At 37.0% G+C, this 27,198-nt stretch overlaps 1 protein-coding gene across 1 annotated transcript; it reads right to left on the reverse strand.

The window, feature by feature from the left end:
- Positions 1–302: 302 nt before the first annotated feature.
- Serpinb7 (serpin family B member 7) lies at positions 303–26,662 on the reverse strand. Its single transcript, XM_051203908.1, has 8 exons — positions 26,530–26,662; positions 22,219–22,404; positions 15,251–15,301; positions 14,561–14,677; positions 4,887–5,004; positions 4,125–4,267; positions 2,242–2,388; positions 303–823 (listed from the first exon to the last, which is right to left on the reverse strand). The coding sequence occupies exons 2-8, from the start codon at positions 22,384–22,386 to the stop codon at positions 425–427; spliced, it is 1,143 nt and encodes a 380-aa protein (XP_051059865.1). The 5' UTR covers positions 22,387–22,404; positions 26,530–26,662; the 3' UTR covers positions 303–424.
- Between the last annotated feature and the right edge of the window lie 536 nt (positions 26,663–27,198).

Genomic DNA, 27,198 nt, shown 5'->3' on the forward strand with positions numbered 1-27,198 from the left:
ATCCTTCATACTGATTTCTTGGAAACAAAAGGGCTCAGTTCTCAGATTGTCGTATCATGAAGCAGGTTTATCTCTGACAATTGAGAAGTTTAAACAGAAGATGCTCCAGGCAGCCTCCGCATTCTCCTTGCTAGTGGAGCAGAGAGCTTGTTTCTAAATTGGGCCTTTGGAGATACTGGTAGTGGAGATTGTGGATAGAAAGCCAATGAAATTAAACAGAGGGAAGTAAACAGGAGTAGAAATGATGAGAGCAGAGGTTGAGACTTTCAACCAGGTGTTTGAAAAAGGACAGGTCACCAATATCATTTGCTGAGCACCAATAAGCTGAAACAAAATAAAACAAACCCATGCACTTTAAATTACAATTCTATTCACTTAGGATGCTTCTTGATGCCTATTACTGTATGGGAAACCAATTGGATTTTCAAGGGCAAGAGACTTTACCAGTAAATAAGATGATACCATTTTTCCTGATGACAAACAGAAAGGGGTGGTCAGCTCTGAACACTGTGGATTCGGGGAGCTGCTTTTCAACAATGTTATTTTCTGTGGCAGCAGTGGCCTCCGTGCCATCCTCCGTGACCTCTATGAATGATTTGTGCATTAGCTTTGATACATAGAGACGGCCTCCTGAAGCCATTCCAGAGAGATCCGCTCTGGACTCATCAAAGATGTCTTGCAACCCTAGGGATCTCAAATGGCGCCTCATTTCATAATTCTTCTCTATCTTGAACTGAGGAAGAAAAACCTCCACATACTGTGATTTCATTCTCCTCCTATTGGTCCAGTCCATTAGATTCCGAAAGCTCAGCTTGCTCTCAATCTGTAGAGATGTTCAAAAGACACATACTGTTACGATAGAAGAAACGGCACTCCAGTGACATTTGGTAATGATACTGTTGTGGGTTTTTGGTTTGTTTGTTCAATTACATGAACGAGATATGGAGGCAATCTCAGAAAGAAAATGATTGATAAGAATGGTTGGAGGATTTTTTAAACAAGTTGCATGTTTAACTCACTGTGCTATGACAAGCCACGATTCATGTGTGATGTGCAGTTTATGAATTATGTATGATGACATGTCTGGTCTCTGATCACACTGGAAAAGACAGAGACAATGGGGAAAAAACAGAACCAGGAGAGGTATGTGGGAGGGTCTGAGAAGGAAAAGGAAGAGGGAAATGATGTAATTATACTATATGCCCTCCAAAATAAATCATTACAATTTATAAAGAAAAAAACTTTTAAAAATAGAATTAGAGTTATTATTTCTGTGAAGTATTTTAAAGTTACTATAATAAAAGTAGACATAAAAAAGAATGAGGAAATTGGGGCTGATCAAAGAAAAACAGAGCTTAGTGGTTATTTAAATCGGTGTTTTCCAATCATTTTTCCCATCATGAAAAGTGCATAAATATAAATGTTTGTGTAGTTTATAAAAGAAACCAATGGAGGGCTGGAGAGTTGGCTCAGCAGTTTAATTCTTAACATCCACATGTGACTTACAACCATTTATAATTCCAGTCAATGAATCTGATACCTTCTTGCTCCAAGGACACCAGACATGTGTTTGACTCACAGACATGCATGTAGGCAAAACACCCACAGGCATAAAATAAAATTTTAAAATAATATAATAAATAAACCTAGGTGTCCTGGTGGGGGACCAGGATCACAGATCTGGGGAATGAAATGATAGATCTGTCCCTTTACTGTGTGGAAGCTTGGACTCTTAGCCAACACATGAGAATAGAAGTTCAGAGGATTAAGGGAGTCACACCAGGGTTGTAAAACAAGCAATCTTGACCGTACACCTAGACTAAGTATCTCTCTCCAACATCATGACTGCTTCAAACAATTCACAAGTAAAACTTGCCTGGTTTATAATGGGAAGTTTTGGGTTTTTTTTCCATAAACAGTAGAAATCCTTTCAATTCAAATGCCCTGTAATGCTATAATAATTCATTTGCATCCAACTTATATTTTTATAAAGGATCCAAATTCACATGGTCCAATTTAGTTCATTGGAAATTTCTGTTTAAACAATCTAGTGTGTAAATTGTCTGTAATCACTTCTTATTCTGAATTTAATTTTTCTCCTTGATTCTAGCCTTCTATGCTGTCAACTTCCTTACTATGTAATACACACACACACACACACACACACACACACACACACACACACACACACAGAAGAGTATCCTGTGTAAAAAATTCCTCTATAGGGAAAGGACAACTTACTTGGGATATGTTATTCTCAGGCAGCATGATGTACATGCTTATGTCACCATGATATTGGAGTTCAAGAACCTGCATGGGTGGGTCCTGAATTGCAGACAAATTGAACCTCCGTTCTTGATGCATCATAGCAACTGCTTTATCAGGACACTGGAAATCGGATCACAAAGAGGTGTTTACAGTCCACATCATCACACTCATTGGCCAAGTACACATAAAAAAATGTGGATTCAGTCAGTAGACCTTGGAGATTTTCTGATACATTGCAAGTGTTGGTTGAAAGATGTATTCATCTTACTTGTAAAGGTTCAGGCTTTCTTAGGATAAGGTCCCTTACATTGCTGTCTCCAGATCCTCATCTATATGATAGAAATGGCAACAATCCCCCTCTCCACTGGGTAATGGGGATTCTATGGGTTAATAGAAGATTGCTTTATACTTAATGTTTTAGCTGAAATGTCTCTATAAGTAATGAGTGATTACAAAATGTCAATAAATGAAGAGAAAATTTGTGTCACATCAGAACAAAATACAGATTAGAGCCATCAAGATCGTGTAATTTAAGAATAATGTCTTAGAAAAATTCCTATAGAGTGGGAGACTATATCTCACTAACTTAAGGAACATTTTAATTATCATCTTGAAGTTACTGTTCATAGATTTAGAAATCCCACACATATACAACATGTTCTTTTTCCTTTTGATACTAACATAGAAAAATTGTCATCATTTCTGTAATAATCCCTTTTTAGGATAAAATTCCCAAATTAAAGGACCATTAGTTCTGGTCCTTGAACCAAAGATCTCTCCTTCTAGTAAAATTGTTCTTTTATGATTCAGAACAGCAAATAACACATGGACCCATGGAAAGAATTCAGAGTGGGCTTGTTCCAAGTAGGGACTGGGACATCTCCAATACCATTTCTATATGGACATAGCAGGAGTGTGTCCATATAAATACAAAGGTATTTTACTCATTTTTGTTCGTTTTTTATTTTTATTATCTGTGTTTTAATATTCCTATTCAATAACTTTTAAACTATCATCACTAACTGTGACATGAGCAATCAAGAACGCACAGGCTACTCTACTACAAAGCTGTCACACAAGCACATTTGGAACATCAGAAAGGGTTTTTAAAGAGAGGCTGTTGTTTGGGGATGCATTTTTTAAAGCTCCAATAGAATCCAAAGACAGTCCAGGAGATAGGAATGCTGCCTGTCGTGTTTTTATGGTTGAAAGGGATGCAAGGAACAAAAACTCACTTCCAAATCCTGACCATCTCTGCCACCGAAGTGCTAACAAGACCTCTGGAATATGTTTTGTACTTTTGTACAGCAAGCGCAAGAGAGTACAAGTCCAAGTTGTGTCATGCTGTGATTTACTATATTTTCTTGTTGTCCATACACAATTTCTGAAGTATTTCTGTGCTCATCTCTTTCTGTCTCACAGAGACTCTTAAGTCAGGAACTTCCTCCATCAACCTCAACTTCACATCAGGATTAGTCTGTAGGCCACCAAAGGCAAGCCACTGCCAATGGTTATCAGCATTTCCATCTAAAGTTCCTCATGTAGAAGGATGATTTCAATCTGATTTTGTTATATAGAGCAAATAAAACTAAAACTTAAATGTAAATCTGCTCATCACTGTTTCTCTGCATTTAACATAAAATACTCAGTAATTAAATTTTAGTTATTGTCTGACTTAATCACCTCAAGTTGTGGAGAGTCCAGCAGCATTTAGACTTGTCCAAGGTAATATGCAACTTGATAAAGCAGGAGGTGGGTCTTACCACATTGGGCAACACAGAAGAAATTTGTGCAAACACCACAATTCTCACAAAGAAGTAATGGGGACGGGGCATCCCTTAGCAATATGTACATACCGTGGGAGACCTGAAATGGCATTTGAGAGTCTCACTCTTGGTGAAGGCGGATTTCCACTTGCCTTTGAAGTAAACAGCATTCACCAGCACCATGACAGCCGATGAGCTGAGGCTGCTCCCACCTAACACCTTCTTGATTTTGCCTTTTGAAAATAAGTTGAAGGGAACAATGCTCATCCATATTGAAACAATTTTAAATGTGCTCACAGACTAACAGGCACATTTTTCTTCTTATATAATTACTACACAATTAATTATGAAGTTAGTAATAGCATATTAGTAATGAATATGGTATTTTCTAAACCCTTTAGGACAGTATTTGTTTAACCCTCATAAAGTCTTTATAAAATCTGTTCTGCTGCTATTTTGGTTTCCTGTTAAGGAAACTGAAGCACAAGGATATTAGATGATTGATGCAGCTACTCAACAAGAAAGCAACTGCAACCATTACTGAGGTCATGGAGTCCACAGAGCTATGGACTCAGTGTTAGAGGAGAACTTTATCTAAATCAGATTTTAGTTCTGGAAAGTACCATAAAGAGTTGCAGTTCTCTTAATGTATTACCTTTGTCAAATACATTATTTTGATAGAGAGTATTTTTAAATATCAAATTCAATCTAGCAAATAGTCATAAATAATATCACTCATTAGATTAGGGGGACTATATTTTATGTGCATAAAAATCCCATCTTTCAAGTAGACTGATCTTAGTATTTATATACAACTGACAAACACTATAGAAAATAAAGGATTTTACTTGCCATGTGTCTCATTTTCAATCCATTTATTAATTTTATATCTGGTTTCTTCTATATCATTTGTGAAGTCAACTCTTTCTACTCTGGCATTGTATAACTTTTCAGCACAGTCAATGTAATTCTGCAAATAAGAATATGGAATCAGTATTTGTAAATATAAGCAATAATATAAAACAGATGTATTTTTGAATTATTTCTTCATTTCCACTGCCTCCATAATAAAAAATATATATATAACCAGAGTTATAGAAGCAGGCTAGTAGTGAACTTGATGTTGAGTATTGATTTTACCTAGTCTGGATTGGATTTGGAGATGATGGGTAAAGCCTTGGCTTTAGCACTGCCTTCTCATCGTAAGTATTCCAGTGTCCCTATTATCTCCCTTCCAGCGAAAAGCTACTAACTATCCATAAAATAAGCCGAAACTCTGAAGAGATCTGAAAAGCCTTTACACTTCATTTTCCTGTCTTCTTGTTATTTCCCTCTTCAAAGTATGTGCTCTTGTCATCCCAAGTTCCCTATAATTCTTCAAGAATCGTCATTCCATGTAGCCTGCCTTATTTCAAACCTTTGAACCACTCTAATGTTCCTTATTGTCAGAACTGTCCTACTTGTTTTCCAAGCATTACTTACTGTCTCTCTTTGAGAGACATCTTTCCTAGGTCTCTCCTGTGGCTTATAACAACGTCTTCACTTTCATTGTTCATTAAAAACATGTAGAGAGGACATTATGATAATTTGATATATATATATATATATATATATATATATATGTGTGTGTGTGTGTGTGTGTGTGTGTGTGTGTATTAAACATATAACTATAAAATCATGGTTATAAGCACCACCATCTCTTCAAACATAATCACAGATGTTACAGTACATCTTACTTGTGTTTGAAAAATTCCAATTCCTCCATTAAACACCAAATTCTGTAAAATTGACACCATACATGCTGTGTTTATCATCATTCCTAGCACAAAACACACTGACTTCTATGTAGTGAGTGTTCACACGTTCTTATTTTTAATAAAAAGAAAGTAGTTACCCAATTTACCACTACTGTAGAAATATAACAAAGACATACATAAATTTTTAGAAAAACATTACATATGTAAGCAAAATATTCAATATAACTTATATTGAGCTATATTTACGAGTATTTATCCTAGTAAATATTATAGCATTTTCTGCAATACCATCAAGGATTGGCTAGCAATCTCTTATCTATCTACAGGATGAGGTTATTTGTGTATGGAACAGACTCTTTTCATTTATTGCTTTATTTCCATCTATCTATTTATCTCTTTATCTACCTATCCACTCACAGATACTAACTACAAAGATTAGTTTTAAAACTCCATCCACATTCAGAGAAGTGAGTATCATAAATATAAGCTATAAGCAAGAAAAAAGGCTAAGAGAGGCAGGAGCTAGAGAACTACATAGACACTAATGTAGTTTATTATTTCCTGGCAGCCCTGGAAGACTTACAGGCTGTTAGGCATTTGTACATTTTTCTTTAAGTTCAATTGACATGTCATACCAATCTCTTTCTAAGAGTTATCACATTTTTAAAAAGAAATATTAGTTATCTAAACAAATTTATCTTTTTGTTCAGGTCCAAATCTCCCCCACATCTATCACTGCAAGCTAATAGTGTTATATTCATCTATTGACAGAAATTATTCCAGATTAGTTCCTTTCTTTTGGAAGCAGGGGAATCCCATCCCTTCCCCCCTATCTTTATCCCTTTATGGCTATTTTTTGTGTCAACATGACAAATATATGTATACACACACACACACGTATGTGTGTGATGGTGTATGAAGTTGAAGCATCAGAATGATCAGAATGCTGATGAAAGGTTCCTATCCCATTGTACGTAGGCTTCCTCCAGTCAGTTCCTATCAAGTGAGGATCCAAGTAGGACCTACAGCTTGCCTGCTGGAGCTGGGACAATGACCCTTTGACCTTTGGACTACAATGAAACATGACCTTTTTTTTTTTTTCTTTCTTTCTTTCTGGACACTGACAACTTCTTACATTGGCCTCTAGGCCATCTAATATGCCAATTGTAGATTTTAGGTTTTCTCTGCCTCTCCAGTCAAGTGAGTTAAGTCTTTATAACAAATCTTTCTGTAGCCTGTTCGTTCTACCCTCTAGACAACCCTGGCTGAAGAGCTCATTAGAATAGCATCCACATTTTTTTTCTTGTCTTTCCCAATTCCTCTGTCACATTCTTTCCAGATACAACAGGATTCTCACATTTTCCATTATCCATTTTTTTTTTAAAAAAATCTAGTCACAAGCCTTCTTTTATTTTCAAATTATTTCCTTGATTGATGTTTTATTGTTTTTTATACACAGACTATGGTAGTTTGAATAAGAATGGCATTCATAGGTTCATATGTTTGGATGCTTAGTCATTAGGGAGTATCATTACTTGGGAAGGATTAGAGGTATAACCTTCTTGAGGAAGTATTTTTACTAGGGTGGAATTTGAGGATACAGAAGCCCAAAGAAGGCATTGTGGCTTTATCTCTTCTTGCTTCCTTTGGATCTGGATGCAGAACTCTCAGCTTCTTGTCCAGCATCATGTCTGCCTGCAAGTCACCATGATCCCTGCTGTAATGACAATAAACTAAAACTCTGAAACTGAAACCTCCAAAACTGTAATCAAGCCCCCAATTAAATGTTTTCCCTTATTATAATTAGCTTGGTCATGGTGTTTCACAACAGTGGAATACTGACTAACATACAGAGCAAGGATACTACTTATTGTTAAATGTTACATTTGATAGCTATTTATAAATGGGACTGTTTTGTGGATTGCTTTTCCAGATAATTTGTGGGTAGTGTTTGGGAATGCTACTTTTATTAAGTTAACTTTCTAAATTATAATTTTTAGGAGTTCTACTAGATTTTTGATGGAACCTTTAGAGATAGCTATATGACAGATAAATAGATATTATATATAGTAGATAGATAATTGATAAATGATATATAGATTATACATGATTGATAATAGACGATAGATTGAGAGATAAATAGAGATAAATAGATAGATAGATAGACAGACAGATAGATCAATAGGTAGATAAATGGAAGATAGGAGATTGATATATTGAAACTATAGATGGAAATCACCATCCTTTTGGACAGTTCAAATTTCTTAAATCAAATGTCTATTATATCTATTTCTCATCTAGACTTTTATTACTGTATTTAATAGGTTAAATGTCAGTCATGAGAATAGTCATCATTGTCAGATTTCAGACAAAATTCTTACAATGTTCTTTGAGTATATTTATTTGTGACAGTAATGCACATTCTATTTCTATGTAATTTACCCAGAATTATTACTATACACATTTAGTTCTTTGAATACTTTTTTTTCTGCACATACTGAGGTAGTCATATGGTTTTAACCCTTCATTTCATCCATGTGGCATATTGTATTTATTGATTTCTATGTACTGAACCATCTTTGTATCCCAGATATAAATTTTGCTTGGCCATGGTAATCGAATCTTTTAATATGCTGCTGAATTTTATTTGCTAATATTTTATTAAAGAATTTTAAACTGAGATCTACTGGGTAAACTGAGGATGGGAGAGGTGGTAAGGGAGGGGGGGGATGAGGACATGAGGGAACAGGATGGTCAAGGCCAGGAGGGATGCAATGGATGAGCAATGAAAGAGGTATCTTAATAGAGAGAATCACTATGGGGTTAGGGGGAAACCTTATGCTAGGGTAATTTCTAAGAATCCGCAGAGATGATCCCAGCTAAGACTCCTAGCAGTAGTGGAAAGGATGCCTGAACTAGCCTTTTAGTGTAATCAGATTGGTAAATACCCCAACTAACATCATAGAGTCCTCATCCAGCAGTTAATGGAACACAAAGATCCATAACCAAGCACAAGACCTACCTCCAGGAATCCAGTTGAAGAGCAGAGTGGATAGAATATATGAGTAAGGGAGGTCAAGTTCATGATGGAGAAATCTATACAGACAGCTGAAACAAGCTCTGAGAAACACATGAACTCTAGACCCACAGCAGTAGGGACTCCCGGGGCCCAGATTAGGTCCTCCATGTGTGGGAGACAGTTGTGCAGCTTGGACTATCAGAGGAGCAGCTGGCAGTAGGACCGTGATACAAACCTGGTACATGAGCTAGCTTGTTGGATCCTATTTCTTAAGGTGGATGCCATGCTCAGTCTTAATGCCTGGGAGAGGGGCTTGGCTCTGCCCCAAACTATTGTGTCAGACTTTGTTGACTCCTCATGGAGCCCTTAGCTGTGAGGAGTGTATTAAAGGTGGGCTGGGGGTTTAAGGTGGCTAGGAGGAGGGATAACTGCCATTAGAATGTAAAATGAAATTTAAATGAATGCATAAAGTATAAAACCATTAAAAATCTGTAAACTCCATATTCCAAATGGATCTTGGGCTTTAATTTCCTTTTGTTCATGATTCTTCTGTAGCATGGGGGCACTCAAGGTAGTGTGACAGTGTAGCTTTGTTGTGCTGTTGTGTAGCATGTCAGTGCTATTGTGTAGTGTGGCAGTGCTGTTGTGTAGTGAGGCATGTGTAGTGTAGCTATTGTGTAGTGTGGCAGTGTTGTTGTGTAGTGTGGCAGTACTGTTGTGTAGCATGGCAGTGTTGTGTAGCATGGCAGTGTTGTGTAGTGTGGCAGTGCTGTTGTGTAGTGTGGCAGTGCTGTTGTGTAGTGTGGCAGTGTTGTGTAGTGTGGCAGTGCTGTTGTGTAGTGTGGCAGTGCTGTTGTGTAGTGTGGCAGTGTTGTGTATTGTGGCAGTGCTGTTGTGTAGCAGTGCTGTTGTGTAGTGTGGCAGTGCTGTTGTGTAGTGTGGCAGTGTTGTGTACTGTGGCAGTGTTGTGTAGTGTGGCAGTGTTGTGTAGTGTGGCAGTGCTGTTGTGTAGTGTGGCAGTGCTGTTGTGTAGTGTGGCAGTGCTGTTGTGTAGTGTGGCAGTACTGTTGTGTAGCATGGCAGTGTTGTGTAGCATGGCAGTGTTGTGTAGTGTGTCAGTGCTGTTGTGTAGTGTGTCAGTGCTGTTGTGTAGTGTGTCAGTGCTGTTGTGTAGTGTGGCAGTGCTGTTGTGTAGTGTGGCAGTGTTGTGTAGTGTGGCAGTGCTGTTGTGTAGTGTGGCAGTGCTGTTGTGTAGTGTGGCAGTGTTGTGTAGTGTGGCAGTGCTGTTGTGTAGTGTGGCAGTGCTGTTGTGTAGTGTGGCAGTGCTGTTGTGTAGTGTGGCAGTGTTGTGTAGTGTGGCAGTGTTGTGTAGTGTGTCAGTGTTGTGCAGCACGGCAGTTTTGTGTAGTGTGTCAGTGCTGTTGTGTAGTGTGGCAGTGTTGTGTAGTGTGGCAGTGCTGTTGTGTAGTGTGGCAGTGCTGTTGTGTAGTGTGGCAGTGCTGTTGTGTAGTGTGGCAGTGTTGTGTAGTGTGTCAGTGTTGTGCAGCACGGCAGTTTTGTGTAGTGTGTCAGTGCTGTTGTGTAGTGTGGCAGTGCTGTTGTGTAGTGTGGCAGTACTGTTGTGTGCCATGGCAGCACTCTAGTGTAGTGTGTCAGTGCTGTTGTGAAGCATGGCAGTGCTGTTGTGTACTGTGTCAGTGCTGTTGTGTACTGTGTCAGTGCTGTTGTGTAGTGTGTCAATGCTGTTGTGTAGTGTGCCAGTGCTGTTGTGTAGTGTGCCAGTGCTGTTGTGTACTGTGTCAGTGCTGTTGTGTAGTGTGTCAATGCTGTTGTGTAGTGTGTCAGTGCTGTTGTGTACTGTGTCAGTGCTGTTGTGAAGCATGGCCGTGCTGGCCTTCTAACACAAGTTTAGATGTGCTTACTCTTCAGGATTTTTAGAAGAGTTTCACAAAGATTGACAGTTCTGTAACTGTCTGGTGACTTTAGGGGTCCTCAGCTTTCATTGGAAGGGAGACTTTTCATTTACAAAGCTGATTGCAACTCTGTCCAATTTTCCTGTTCTTTTGATTCGGCATGTATAGGTTGCATATTTCCAAACACATTCTCCATTATTCTAGATTATCCCATTCCTTGGCATGTAACTGTACTTAAAGTTCTTAGTATCATTTGGATGACTGGAATTTCTGTTATACTGTCTTCTTCACTTCAGGTACTGAGTCTGCTTTTCTTACTGATCTAGTTAAATGTTTGCCAAATTTTCTTTTCATTGACAAAAAAGTCTCTAATTAATCTTCAGATCACAGCTGTTGGCAATTGTCCTTTCATCTATTCAATGTCTATGTTATATTTTTCTTGTTTACTTCCTTCTATAAATGCTTAGTATGCTCATCTTTTTCAAATTCATTTAGATGTAATATCTGGTTTACATTTTCCTTTTTTTTTAAAGTAGGCATTTAGTGCTACAAATTTATCTCTCAAAATTTCCTTTTGCAGCCCATAAGCTTTGGTGTATTAAATTTTTCATTTGTTTCGACATATTATTAATTTCCTTCGTTACTCTTTATTTGGAAAAAATATTCATTATCTTCTATCTGGAACAATTTTGAATTTGAAATTTCTTTTTACAATTTCACATGTATATACAATATATTGTGATACTATTTACTCACATTACCCTTTTTATTTCCCTTCTTCTCCTCCAAGCCCTATATCCTCCTAATCTTCCCCTTATTCGTTTCATTTTTTTGTCCTACTGCTTCTTTATATTAGGATTGCAAGTAGAATGAAGACTTCATAGACCACATTTAGTGATAGAATATGAATGTTGGAGAAATGAAGTCTCAAAGTTGACCTAATTCCTATTAGTATTGCTCATTACAAGACAGCAAAGAAACATAGACCATCTAGAATTGTAAAGCATGATGCTCACTTGAGGGCTTACACTGTATAAAGTTGAGCTTGGCACTGAGGGGAAAGATGACCACTCACACAGCTATATTTAGACCAAAGATATGAACTTTAGGGACATAGAAAGTACATGAGTACATGGTAGATTGAAAATAAATGCAATAAAATTAGAATCTTCAAACACCTTCAATTTCAATTGAAACTGTATATCACTGAAAACAATGATTGCAAGAAGACAAATATAAAGGAATCAGAAAGAATGAACAATCGGAGAAAGTATATATTTCTATAAAAAAAACCATGGAAGGAGCAAATTATAGGAAGTGTATTTATTAACTGTTTAGAGTAGGTCCCAAATGAATGCCTAGCTGAGATAGGAAACCATGGTGATACAGTAGTCATTGTAAGTGTAAATGTAAAATTCTCTGTAGTTATCATTTAGTAGCCTGAACAAATCAGTGAGTAAATCCATGGCACTGATCCAGTTTTACAAGGTTACTTGGAGAAGAATAACATTGTTTAAAGAATGGTAAGGGATGGATTCAAGAGGAGTAAATTATAACAATGACTATATTTGAGAAAGGAAAAAAATCAAATGATTAAATGTTTCAAGAAATGAAGAATTGATGGAGGTGTTAAAAGAATAAGAAGTATGCGGTTTTACCATCAGAAGATAGCAATCTGCTATTGTAAATTTCAGAAGGGAAATAATTTTACATGTTCTTGAGTTTCAAGTATGATTTGGTGATTCAGTGGGGGAGAAGGTTGAGAAACTATACAGAGAAGTGTGGGAAGACAATCACTGGGGTAGAAGGTAAAATGTTATTTACAGAAATCTGACCCAAGACATAGGGAAACAAAGAATCAGAAGTAATGATTTGATCTTTTAAAATACCATGTCTTTTACATGGATAACTTATTCTTTATTATCAGACAATATTTGTGTAGTGTCAATAAAATGTCAATAAAAAGAATGGATGGAAAGACTTTAACAGCCAGAATACCAATAAGTCTCTTGTGAAACAGTCTCTTTTAGAAATGACTGCATAAAACAACATTGGAATAGTGGCAATATTAATAGGTGTGTTAACTTGGAAAGGGGAAAATTCTGAAGGGGCTCAACTAGACAAATAACTGCACATAATTAATCACTTCTGGCAGAAGGAAAATGAGCCTCGCCCACAGATGATCCCCTTCACTGGTTGTCCAATGCAAAGAGGTCAGCCCTGAAACCATATACACACAAATAGCATACATTGTATATATGTTTGTGTGTAACTATAATAATCAAAGATAAAAAGGCAATCAACTTGAGAATAGGGAAGATAAAAGAGGGGTTGGGGGGAGAAGATCTGGCAGAGGCCGATCTTAAGTCTATTTTGGTTAAAAAGAACAGTCTCTCCATTTCCCATGTTCTTGATAAAATCTTGCCTTCACTGTGCCTCCCATACTTCTCACTGCAGTGTCTTTTCATTCCCTGATGTCAGGAAAAAAGAAGACCATGAGGATGTGCTGTATATAAGAGCACAGTAGAAATCGTCTCCAGCTTTTAATGATTTGACATTCCCTTAGGAATGTGTTAGCAATATCCGTGAGACTATGAAAATCACGTACAATAAACACAGAATGGCTCTCTCTCTCTTTTCAATATTTTCTTTATTTTGGGTTTTTTTTTGTTTTGTTTTGTTTTGATTTTCTTTGTTTGTTTTTCCAAGACTGGGTTTCTCTGTAGCTTTAAAGCCTGTCCTGGAACTCACTCTGTAGACCAGGCTGGGCTTGGGGCTCGAACTCACAGATATCTGCCTGTCTCGTCCTCCTGAGTGCTGGGATTAAAGGCATGCACACCATTGCCCCTCAGAATGGCTATTAAAATGTCATAGAAAACTTTTGAGATGTGGAAAAACAAAAGGTGACCTAATACTTCCTACTTGGCAGGGTACCAAAGGACTTGGGAGTGGTGCTGGGGAGGTGCAAAGAATTTGTGTGGGTGACAGTTGGAGGGAGCAGTAATGGTTGGGTGGAACACAGAGAGTTGGCAAAGATGCAGGTGATTAGCCTGGTGATGTCACTGAGACAGAGTTTTATGGATGATTCTTTGAGGAGTGGATGAGTAGAAGGGAAATTAAGTCCCAGAGAAATAGAGGCAAATGGCTGCTTTATATCCTAACCAAATGATCAGCTTCTGGTAGTCACTACAAGGAAGGTTCCAAAGCAGGGTGAGTACAGCAGCTTGGAGAGCACACTCTGGACCTCTTGGCCTCCCAGTGGGCAGAGTGCTGTGATGATGCACTGACTACCAGTGTCATTCAGAAATATTAGTCACCTGACCCATTTCTAACTCTTGTTGAGGCTGACCCTCTCCTCTGCCATGTCTGCAAATGCTGGCCTTATTTGGCTACACCTCCTTGGGAAGAACTTACAGACAAACGATCTCACTGAGATCAAACAACTAGAAGGAAAACTGAGGAGCATAGCTGAGAAAAAAATGAGGCAATGAGAGACAGCTCACTGGGAATGATGCACTGTCTTAGTAAGTAGCCCTGAAGCTCAGAGGAAGCGGTACTTCATCTCTGAGGCCATGAACGCGCCCACATAGCCCCCCCTTACCGCTTCCAGTTACTGGTCAACATCACTGCTACTGCCTGTATCTGAAGTTAGTCAGTTGGACCACCCTGAATATATGGGTTCACTAGGACAAACAGTAATATTTTGAAGACCATAGTAGCAGCAAATAATTTTTTTCATGGTTCATAGGAAGGTAGAAGGCATTATTCATACAGCAGATGGAGCAAGATTCAGGTTCAGAGTGGAGGTAACTTTCTGAGATAATCAGTTTTACCCACCTTATGAAAGTCAAACACCTTTTCTGCAAAAAGTCCATTGGCAATGCTGAGTTCATAATCCTTATGGGATGAGTTTATGTCAGCGAGAACACTTTTCAATTGATGCTGCAATCCTGGCTTTATCAAAAGGGGGACACAAATGTAATCTCACACTGCAAAGATGCATAGTATCACTTACACATGAAAAAAAATCATGTATTTTTATTCTATATAAGAGTTGGAAAATATTGCTAAAAAATTAGAAGGAAAAGCATCATATACATCAGTGTCTCTCTCTACCATTCCTCATCATATTGTCTGAAATCAAAATGAAAAATGTAATGAAATAAATTTATCAATAGGAAATTATTAAGTAGCTCAAAATCCATATTAATCAATTAACTAGTGGTTGAATTGATTAATTTATTAATTAAATAAGCTAATTTGCCAATCTCACTTAACTGTAAAGGAAGAAGAGAAAGGCTGTTTATCAACATTTTACTACAACCTGGCAAGCAAAAAAAGGTAAATTAATAATTAAATTATCAAAATTATATTTGATATTTAGTATAATTATATCTGAAATGTGGTGTATTGAACTTGATTTATTTGTTTTAATGGGGTAGGAAACATTAAAGTATTTTCAAACGATGGGTATTTTTTCAATTTAATTTCTAATTGGCTTTTTCTTGAAGGAACTGTCATCTTTACCTGGTTGTTAGAGGAGCTTCCTTGTCTTGATGGAGTGTTAAAGTACAGTGCCTGCAAATAAGATAAAAAATATTGTCAGGATCAGGACATGTTGAGGGATCAGTTAGTGAAAAGATTTGAAAATAAAAACGTATTTCCAAAAATGCTCATCTAGTGTTGTTTCAATTTCACGAGTGTCTGAGAGCTACTTTTCTCATGATTCCAGATGAATGTCAATGGCTGAGACAGAAATGGCTTCTAGTTTTCATCTTTGTTTCATTTTCTTCTTGCTACACATACTAACTTTTCTTAGGTTGGCCATGATTTAGGGATCTGCATTAATTTAGTAAATATCACAATGATGTTGTTGGTGTTCAATGTGCACCTGGACATTGTCACTCATTTTATCTTAAACATCCAGAGTTCCTGGCTTGCAGTCTTAATTTCCAGTGCTTTGTTCTGAGGTGAGAATTTTGGAAAGAGGTTGAAGCTAGGACTCTGATCTCCCTCAGTGGCTGGAGCGTGGTTCTGTGGATTCATGGGAAAGGGGTTTATCGCAAGAGAGAGCTTTCTCAGTTTTGTCTCTTGCTGCAGGGAGGTGAGTGACAGTCATGCAGCTATGGGTGGAACCCTCTAAAACTGTGAGTCTAAACATGCCGTAGTACCGGAAAGGTCCATTTTCTCTAGTATTTTGACATGGCAACAGACAGTTGGAAACACAGGTGCACATAGTTAAACTCAACAGTTTTCAATATATTCTACTGAAACACCACTACTGTAAGAATGCAGAATACAAAAATATTATTTTGAGACCTACCGAACAGCCAAGCCTTACTTTGGAATTTGGGTCAGTACTCATAAGCTCACCAATTTATGGGTTTGGTTAGTATTTCATGTTCTTTAAATCTTGCCTACCAGTTTCTGGCTTCCTTCCCCCCTTTTCATTTTGGGACCATGAAATCCATTAGCATTTTCTATCAATTATAATCTCTGTATATCTTCAAATTTCATTTTGCAAAGTAATATTTAACTTTAATTAATCGTGTCCCCAAACAAAGTATCATCACCGATTATACATTGAATCATTCCTTCTCCTTATAATTTTCAGCTCCCCATCTTCTGAGATTCTCAACATATAAATATTCCCCCAATTCTCAAGTTATTAATAATACCAAACTTAAAATTATTTGAATATAAGTCTTGTTTTGCCAAATATGTTTCTTTTCAGTGCAGAGAGCCAGGTGTGGGCTCACATAGGTACCTATTATCTTACACCATGGATGTACTACAAAGGTTTATTTCAGATATTCTTTTGTGTAGATTAAGTTTAGTAATGTCTTTTGTATCAAATGTGATTTTGACTTGATAAGGGGCATTTTTGACTGGTAGAGAATCATCTTATGGCAAGGGACATTTTTGACTGATAGTCATCTTATGGCAATACATGTGGTTATGGCTGTTTCATCTACAAAGCTTGTATTAAAGCCCATCATCCCTACTGCTTTAACTCTCTGCAAAACCTGTCTTTAGGCTATTATGCAATCTTCCCTGGGCACATTTTGGTAGCTTCTGGCAAAAGAAGACTGTAGCAAGTTAGGTGCGGACAGGGTGAATATCTCACTACAGAAGGGAGTAGTTAGACTTTCTCCCTATAATTCCAGATTATGTATACAGCACTTTATAAATTCTTGTACATCTCCAGCTTGGAACTTTTAATATTAAGTGGATTTATTTGGAATATAAATATGTTATGTTTATAATTGAACAAAACTGGAAAGATTAATATCTTATGCCCAGTTGAAAACTTCATTATGGTGTAATTTTAAAACCAGTGCTAGATGACAATGTACTTCTATCATCTTTAATTTCTCACAAAAAAAATTGTTTCAACTCTGAGTAATCCTACATGATGTTCTCAGTTGTAAAGGATTCCCAATGTTTACTAAAGCTTATGGGGGCCCATGAGCCACAGACATTTGGATGATTCTGATTAAGCAGTTTGTCCTGAGAACATTCTTATCTTAAATCTATATACTTGATAAACGGCCATGGGGAGGGTTGGACACTCAAGGGTATACACCATAGAAGTCAACCAGAAAATGTTTGTCTCCACTGATGCTAAGTAGAAAGGATTTAGTAAACAGCAACACAAATTATTGAAGTGATGAATGTGTTAATTAGTCTGATTTAATCTTTCTATAATATATGCATAGATCAATATAATACATTGTGCTCCATGAATATATTTACATATATATCTATTGTTTCTCAGTTGAAGTTTTATCTTAAAGCTGAATTATTATTATTAATATTATACCAAAGAACAATCCTGATGAGATAAAATATGAATCTGAGACTTGGTTGTTTGTGTGAGTTTGTCTGCTCACAGGACATGTAGAGCCAAAGTTTTGGCTTGGGTAAAATAGAGACTTCTCACTAGGATAAGTATAATGAACTGAAAACTAGAGTAAATTCAATGAATATATATTGAAGGACTTTTAAACCATTTTTGTACATTCTAGAGAAATATCATAATGATTATTCCATTTACATAAATGCTGAAAATAAAAAATATGTTTAATCAAGTAAGAATCAGGGAGAGCATTAATTATCTAGGCATTATTAGATGAAAATGAAAAACAGTCATTGAATATCTCAGAAACATTAACTCTAATCATAATTTGAGAGATAGTTTATGATCTTCCAACTGTTTGAATTTAGGATTAGATTTCTTTCCTTTTCCATTGTGGCTCTTGCAGCCCTTTTAACAATTACTACTGTGCCTACATCTTTATAGCCTTAGGTCTAGACATTCAAAATGAAAAATATCCCCTCCTCTCACAAGTAGGAAAATGTCCTGCTCACATGGTACCTGGTCGTGGGACTGTGGATGGACAGCCAGAGGGTGCTGGGGACTCATTTCACTTCTGCTTCCCCAGCAGCTAATAGGAAAAGTCTGATAACTGCTAGGACATGATGGGTCAGTCCTCCAGACTCAGCTCGGGAGGTCTGGACTCTGATTGTGTTTTCCATGAGAAACAACAGCACAAGACCACTGTTCTCAGGCTGAGGAGGGCTATTCTGAGACTGGGTAGGGAAAGTGTATGTGGAAATTGAATGAAAACAGCCAGTGCTAGTCATGTCTGTGAAGACTTTCAACACCAGACTCTAACCTATTGACCATGTGAAAGTGGGAGGAGTCAGAAAAAAGTAGGAAGCATTACAAAGACCCCATCAGCCTTCATATTAATAGGCCATAGACAATTGGAACCTGCTCTTAATCTGGAATGGTAATGTGATATGCATTGCAAATTGAATGGAATCAACAAATCAAGTTTGATGTCCAAATCAATTGTTATTTCAAGTTTGAAAGCTGTGTCTCTGCAGTCACCGAGGTGGCAGCTTCATATTACATATGAATTCTGGCATTGTTTCCTCCCCGGCCCTGTGTTGTGAAGATGAACAGCATTAGACCCCCTTTCTCATTGAGACCTGGCCAAACCCATGAATTTTCAGTGACAAAAAAGTACGATAGTTGTCTGTTACAGCTGGCAGAAAAGGTAGATTTAAAGGCAAAAGGCACCGGGCTAGTCTGGACCTTTGAAATATATCTTGCCTGTTTTCAACAAAGACTTCCTGCAGCAAGGGACAAGGGTTTAAGCATCAGAATGGGAAGGATGTGCCTGGGGTGACATCTGGCGATGCCATGATGCTGTGTTGAGAACACTGCACATGGTCTCTTAGATGTATGTAAGTATAAATTGTAAGACATCATTTAACTGATTGTTGTTGTTTATAACTTTAAATGGTTTTGTGATCATTATTTGTAAAAAGGTGCTCATCAATAACATGAAGCCTAGCAAGGAGAAAGTATTTATCTAGGCATCAGGTATCCTAAAACAGAAGGGTCCCTTCTTACAATTCTCTCTCATTCATATATATGTATATATATATATATACATATATATATATATATATACATATATATGTATTCTTAAAGCCAGTGGGAGTAGAATGTTACTTGGAAATATACAAGTGTAAGAAAAATATGGAAATGTCAGGACTCAAATTGCTACTAATAAACTTACGACACAAAGCTAAATTATAAAAATTATATAAATATTCAGAAGATATTCCTCTTAATATTTTAAACAAAGTTTTATATTTGAATATATTTAATTTCATTATTTGCATTTTTACATTGATAGTTGATATAATAATAGTCATAGTTAGCATGTGGAAACCTGTAGCACTATAATTCTGACTGGATATCCAGCCATTTCATCTGAATACACGACAGTAATACTACCATGGTTAGAGTGGCAAAATGATAAATAGAAATATTAAAATTCCAAAGTCTTTACCATAAGTCTATTTCTTCATTTTTCCATTGGAATCATTTTCCTCCCAAAATACTAGATTTTGCTGCCATACCCCTTGCAAGTATGAAGGAAAATCAGAGATTCTTTTTCTTTTTAATAACTACTTACCAGTTAATTGAGATAATGACAGGGACTGAAAACTGTGCCTGTAGATTTCAGATCTTTCAAATTCTTGTTTCGATGAAGGGGGATATGGGGTGTCCTTTCTCCCATGCTCCGCCTAAATACTCATGCCTAACCAAGAACCTGTCACTCTTACAGAGGGTTAGAACACAAATATACACTACAGTGATCACTTTGAATGCTTTTGGGAAAACCAAACTGGAACTCGGGAAACACAACTTGTCAAGACTATTACAATTCAAAGTCATGGTTTAAGGGAAATCCAAATCTGCCATAATGGATATTAGAGCAACTTGTGAGAGAGGAGCAAGCAACATCAGGCAAAGGGGAGGAGAAACATTCACCCATCTATGTTGATATGATAGAGAAGGTCAGTAATATCAGAGCTAAATGAAAAGTGTGAGGCAAAATACACAACTTTGTAAATAACTCTACATGTCTGTCTCTCAGAGAACAGCAGCCGCCTTCCAAGCGTTTAAACCACAGCACTTCAAGTGTGCTGATTCTTGTAAAAAGCCTGACCTCCTGAAAGAGCAGCAGAGCCCTTCCATGAGCCAAAAATGTCAATCTCAACACAGTGTGTCAGAAAGCGAAGAAGTCCCAGGGTTTGGGGAAAGGATTGCTTAAACTACAGCGTTGACTAAAGGTGTTCTGTAACAGACAGCAGCAAAGCTAGGCTAGCGAGCTGGTTCTCTGGACAAAATACTTGCCACACAAACATGAGAACTTGATGTAGTGAAATATTCACAGGTCACTTCCGCCCCTGGCTCGACCCCCGAATGGGCATGGTCAGTGCCACAGAAGCAGACAAAGTGAATATCTCACTACACTTGAATGTGATTTCCCCAGGACTCACATAAAACTGGGGTGCAGTTTTATACCCAGCATTTCTTCAGGGTGCTGGGAAGTAGAGACAGGAGAATTGCAGACGCTTGCAGCCAGCTGAGCTGGCATTATATGACAGAAATGAGCAGGAGACTCCTTGTCAAGGAAGTGGAGAGTAAAGACCAAAACCTCAATTATCTTCTGATGTCCACACACACACTATGGCTCATGTGCATCAACATTACATACATGAACACACACAAGAAAAAAAAATTCAAAAGGTAATTTAAACCAAAATAATACAGTGAACAAAACCAAACTGATAATTTGAGCATCGAAAAGAATAATGACTATTGGTTGCTTGACAGTACAGATCAGAGACACAAACAAGGAAGTTAAAAATTGTGAGTCCATTGATTGAACCTGAGCATCCTTGAAACGTATGTAACACATGATCCACCGTGCCAATTGGAATAGGCTGTAAGAGAAGCTAATTGGGGCAGGGCTGAAGCAAAGGTTAATTTCCAAATCAGCAAGTTACAAAGGACTGAAACTTTGCACGAATGAACTATAAGTGATTTTAGGACTGTAGTTCATAATTCTGTCTCCTGTTTCTTGTGGGATTGTATGAGAGGAACAACTATAGAAAGTCATGCTTGAGACTGAATGATGAGGCTATGGATGTGAGAAGACCTCAGCAGGACAGTGACTTTTTTGATTCACCAAGACACAGCTGAGAAACCTTACTTGAAAAGGCCATGCAGAGTTTGAGTCACAGACCTGACATCCATCACCACACAGCTGGTGTGGTAATCTCACCATGAAATCAAGGTAATAGTGTCACTGCAGCATGTTACTGAAAATACCAAATAAAATTATGTTTGTGGGGCTTGTCCCAGATCTTGTAGCTGATGATGTCATCATCAGGTCTTTGGCACTGCTATTACAAGCAAACTTCGACACACTGAACTAAAACAATGGGCACAAATGGGACCAGGGAAGGGGTGGCTTCTGGGCCTGAAGAAACAGCTGGATCTGATCTGGCAGCTGCTGTTGAGTGGCTGAATTTCTATGCTGATGTCCTAGCAGACGGGAAGGAAGCCTTGATGACCATGCTTCAGAGCTTCAGAAGGGCATGTTAATAAGCACTTTCTGAAGCTGGTGAAGAAGGTGGTGGTTACAAATATCGTTTAGGTAGCCTCCTATTATCTGGTGACTGTCATTTGTGTCCAGGTAACCAGTGTTTAAGCTAGAACATCAGACTTGTGTTTGAACGCTTGTCGAGCAAGTTCCATACCCCACATGACAAACAAAGCAAAACATAAGTGGGATGCTCTGCCAAGTTCTATTGTACCTGAAGCTACTCATCTAGTGGCTCCCAAATACTAGTGTATGCTTAGAGAGCTTCCTAAAATCCATTCAGCTGACCCATGCCCACACCTGTGACTTCTGATTCAGCCTAAGGATTTACATCCTCACTGCTACTGTCACAGGAAAGGACTTTCAGAAGCAGTGTGTTAAGTAAAAGCACCCGAGACTTATTTCTGTTTCTTCCCAATGAATATCAAGGCCTGGAGGTGAAGCCCAGTGCTTAGCATGAAGTATCCTCTCGAAGAAAACAGCTTACTCCTATGAATGACTGGGAAATCCAAGACTGACCTTGTCAATCTGACGTGCACAGTCACCTCGAGCACCCAGACGGATTAGGGTCAGGGCAGTGAAGATGCTCAGTGAAGAGAAGAATACGTTTCCATTTCCTTGACTGCTATCCATCTCTTTGAATAAATCGAAGCCGAATTCTGCATTTGCTGCAGCAAGGGAGGCCATTGTGAAACCAAGTGTTGCCTAGAGGTCAATGGAGAATGAAATTATCTCAGAGCACATTTGTTTGTCGATTTGTTTATTATGAATTATGAATTCAAAGCTTCATTTTTTTGCACCCTTATGTGTGATCAGCAAATAACTTGGGACAGAAAGAGATGATTCATTTGGTCCTGCATTCTAATATTCTAAAGCTTGCTTAACAACATTACAGAATACATTGGTTTTCCTCACCCTGCTATGTCAGGAAAACCGAGCTCTACTATTCTCATTGTAATCATAAACATAATAAGGACTCAGTGGTCCTTGAAGACCTGTTTTCATGATCCTCATTTATGCACTTACTAATTCTCATATAGCCTTAGATTTCTAAAGTGAGGTAAATCAAACATATGGAGCAAGGAATACTCCATCATCACACAGTATGTTCAACAAAGCCTTTGTCTCCTAAGCCAATCTTACTTTTATCACATCATTCCCTCACACTGTCTCCTTTATGGGCTCTATACATATTCATAGAGTCATTGTTCATCAGAATTTTTTGGACCACCTTAATTTTAAACATAGTTCATCTTTGGTCTTGTAAATATAATTGCCTTTTGAATGACCACTGTCTGATTTTTTTTTTTTAATAGAAAATGTAGCTCTTATTCCAGGTATCATGATAATTCCTAAGACTTTCCAACACAGAGGTCCAGATTTTGTTAGAAAAATCAGTTAGGCTACAGTAGCAAATATAGACTCAAGGAAGAAAACTATCTTAGAATTCCCATAGCATTGTTCATGAGACACAGAGCAATGATGCCATCCTGGGATTCTCTAGGGACCAATTCAGTGTTTCTTTGAAGACTTTCTCCATAGCTTAGTAATTCCAATGTCACAGGGGACCTGGTTCAAACTAAATGAGTTTGAATGAATGCTCCAAACTACTCTCCTTCAGTATTATTTCATCTGGTACTATAGCAGCTATTCAGGAGGCCCCACACTGTGCCAAACCTGTTGCTAATAGTTACATGGTTTGCAGCAAGTTTTTCACTCTTATAAACTAACTTTTAGCTTATTTCATGAGGTGATCTTTCTTGTATTCGAACTAAAGCAATGATGTACAACAGAAAATCTTGCATGCTTCTACCTGTCACTCTATAAAAGGGGGAAATCTTTATATAGGCCATCAGGCTGGAGAAATAGAAGTGTGGAGATAAAGACGATCTCCAGGAAGAAGATAAAGGTAGCACAAAGGAATGTTCTAAAATTGTCATTTTTTTTTACAAGTTACATGCCTGGAATATAGAATGAGAAAATTAATCACACTGTATACATGCTTTATTCCAAGAAAGAATATCTAGATTTGCTTTTAATAAATTACCTAGGAGGTTGCATATAGTGGCTCAGGCCCTTAATCCCGGGACTCTAGAAGTAAAGACAGGCAGATCTCTATGAATTCAAAGCCAGCCTGATTTATATAGTGAACTCTGGACAGCCATGGCTACACAGTAAGTCACTGCCATAACAAATGAACAAAACAGATAAAAAAATCCACAACAAAGTGTAGTTTAGAGAAAAAGAAGGAAAATATAATTTGGGGCTGCGAGTGTAGTTCAGTGGTCTAGAATACACAAGGCTCTTGGCTCTCTAACAATGTCAAAATCAAAAACAGGTAGAAACTACCCAGAAACCTACTAAATTTATTTCACATTTTATCCATCTAATACAGGACAAGGAGCACTTGTGACCACCATTGGCACTACAAATAAAAGCTTCTAGCAAAAGATTAAAAAGAAAATTATAAACCAGGGCTCTGGATGAATTTAGTAGTGACAGACAACCTTTGCATCCTGAGTTACACTGACAGTATCTGTGGTCCCTAAACTTTAGGGACTCAATTGTATTTTGGCCTTGGAAAATAGTATTACCTCTAAAGCTTGAAAAACTATGAACCAAATAAATAAAAACGGGAAGCGTAAAAATGAAGAACACACTGGTATTTTTCACTAAATAAATAATAATTTGAGTACTTCCTCAAGGACACTGTGTTTAGAACCTCTCTCTTCAGAAGGGTCCATGTTGATGGCAGAGATTTGGTGAAAAGGAAAGGAATCACTCTTAGAATCCACAGTGACAGCAAAAGCATAGTAATCCTTGTATAATATCACAGGAGAATTGTGTCCATTCGTCTGTTTTAACACACTGACACCGAGCAGGCTAGTACCATTAAACTGAAACTGAAATGATTTTTAGGCCCATGGAAGCTATCCAGTAAAACTATATCACAAGTTAAGCCCAATTCTTCCAATTTCTTTACAAATTATGTCTTAATTATTTACATTTGAAGGTTACAAAAGAATAATTTCTGACTTTTCAACACTATTATTCTCTACGTTCCAAACAATAAAAGCTCTTATTTTCTAAACTTTTAGTCAACATGGTAACATGTCACAAAATTGTTCTTATATGGAAAAGAAGAGAAAGCTAACATAGGAATTTGCTTATTGAAAATAATTAGTGTAACTAATTTCACCAGATAAGATACATTCCATGGCTTGGAAATTATACTGATAAAAAGTTATTATGGAAAAAGATGAGCCAAGACATTACTAGACAATAATAAATCCTGAAGCCCTAATTTTTAACATGATGGATTGCACTAAATATATTCACTCACTCTTACACAAACAGGCTCAGACACGTTGAAGACAAATTCAAAAAATTCTACTTTACGTAACTGATTTTATTAATTTTTTCTATGTAAAGTACATGATATGTCTGTGAAATGAAAGTAACATGTTCTCCTCGTTATAGGTGAAGACTGCATCCGATGGGCAAATAGACAACTCTACTTAAGACTGACTCGATGACTTTATGCCCCAAAGTTCCAAATGCTGAGAGATGGGTAAAAATTAGCATCAAAAGAGTTTTCCTTTCTCCTATAAGAACTTTGCAACAACTTAAAAATAAATATTTAAAAGTCCAACAAAACTAACTGTTTAAAAAAAAAACGCCAATGAATAGCAAATGTTTGGGACTTAGTACAGTTACTGAGATCATATAATGACACAAGTATAATTCTTTTCAATCATAAAAGAATTTGGCTAGGGAGAGAAACTTTTCAATTAATCCACAAATACCACATTCTTGTGTTTCTTGCACAGACATGTCAGCTTAGTATAAAATTATAAAGTAATAAAAAGTAGTTCACAATCTTAAAGTTAATACAAAATAGAAACTTCTTATGAAATGTCTTTGATCTCAAATTTCAGACATACATACATACTCACACAAAAAATCTCAGCAACCTGAAGGCTAGCTACTTGGTTACTTATGGAATATTTCAACACTAACAAAGTTTTCCTTCTCTCTTCTGGCTTTGATATGTTTGTAAACAATCAAAAATAAAAATGACAAAAATACGGATGTCACCAAAGCTTTATTTTAAAAATCTAATTAAACTATCAAGAAAATAGTTTTAAAATGAAACATAAGCAAGTCTAGATATAAAACAACGTCAACAGTATTATTTGATTCTGTTTTGTGATTCTATACTTGTATCTGAATGATAAAAATACATGGTTTAACTGCATGGTAAATACATATGTGATCTTAGAGTAATTTTCATTATGCAAGAAAAATTAATTATTCTTATTAGTTAATTATTGAAAGGAGTCTTTTATAACTATTAACATTAAAATAGAATATTAAACAAATTTAATTTTCTTACCAGTACTCCAAATATTATATTCCAAGATAATTGGTACTCTCTAGAAGATTCTCAAATTTTTCCATTTATTTTAAAAAGTTTAAACTTTGATAAATGTCTAAACTTATGAAACTCTCCCATTATTATTGATTCTATTTGGTAAATTCTAGCGCACAGTGATGTAAATAGGAACACTGGAAACTCCTGATTTGTACGTAATTCTCAATTCACCTATTCAAAGACTGAACATAAAATGTTGACTGATAGCTGATCTTACACACTGTGGCAAGTGCCATGCTCCATGATGTTAGTCAAAGTCAGTTGGGAGAAGGCATGAGCCACAGAGAACTGAAGAACATCTTGAAATTTGATGCATTTAATGTCTCCCATATAGAGAAGTGGCCAAGATTACCCCCCCCCCCATTTACACTGTGGACATTGGGAGGAGCATTTACCTTACTGTCTTCATAGAGGAAGTTGCAGCTGGTTGGGTGAGTCTGGAAGAGTTGCCTGCATTACTCTGAAATATAAAGCCTCTGACTGAGACACTCCCTTTTTCCTATTGTGATGACCACAATAGTTCAAAAATAATTCCACTGAAGTGAAATTGTGCGCAAGCCTTTTATAAAGCAAAGTCAAGAAAATTTGTAATTAACTATGGCTTCAATTCAAAGTTGTCAGAATAGACATTTTCTCATGAAATTGGATGTATTTGGTATGATTATAACAGTGCTTTTCAAACACCTATATATGGTGTTTTTCCATATGAAATTCAGTCGCTGATCTGTGATAGTGCTGTCTTCTCTGTCCCTCTCCCTTTCTGATGCAGTCTAGTGCCTTCCCAATGACTCATTTTCAAGGGAGTTGGGAACTAGGGAACACTGTATTGAGCTGACTCTTTCTGGAGAAGTATGCTTATATTTTAGTTAATAATTCTGAGTCGATGTCGTACATTATTCCTGCAATTTCAGCATTGCTTTCATTTTAATTGTATAGCTTAATGTTAACACTGAATAATACTGAGCCTTCAAGATTCTCTAAAATTAATGTCCTCTCAGATCAGGATATTAAACATATGTTGAGAAACAGCTACCTTCATCAGAAGAGAAATTAACCAGTGAGTG

Source organism: Phodopus roborovskii, unplaced genomic scaffold (genome assembly GCF_943737965.1).
Source record: "Phodopus roborovskii unplaced genomic scaffold, PHOROB, whole genome shotgun sequence".
Taxonomy (NCBI): Eukaryota; Metazoa; Chordata; class Mammalia; order Rodentia; family Cricetidae; genus Phodopus; species Phodopus roborovskii.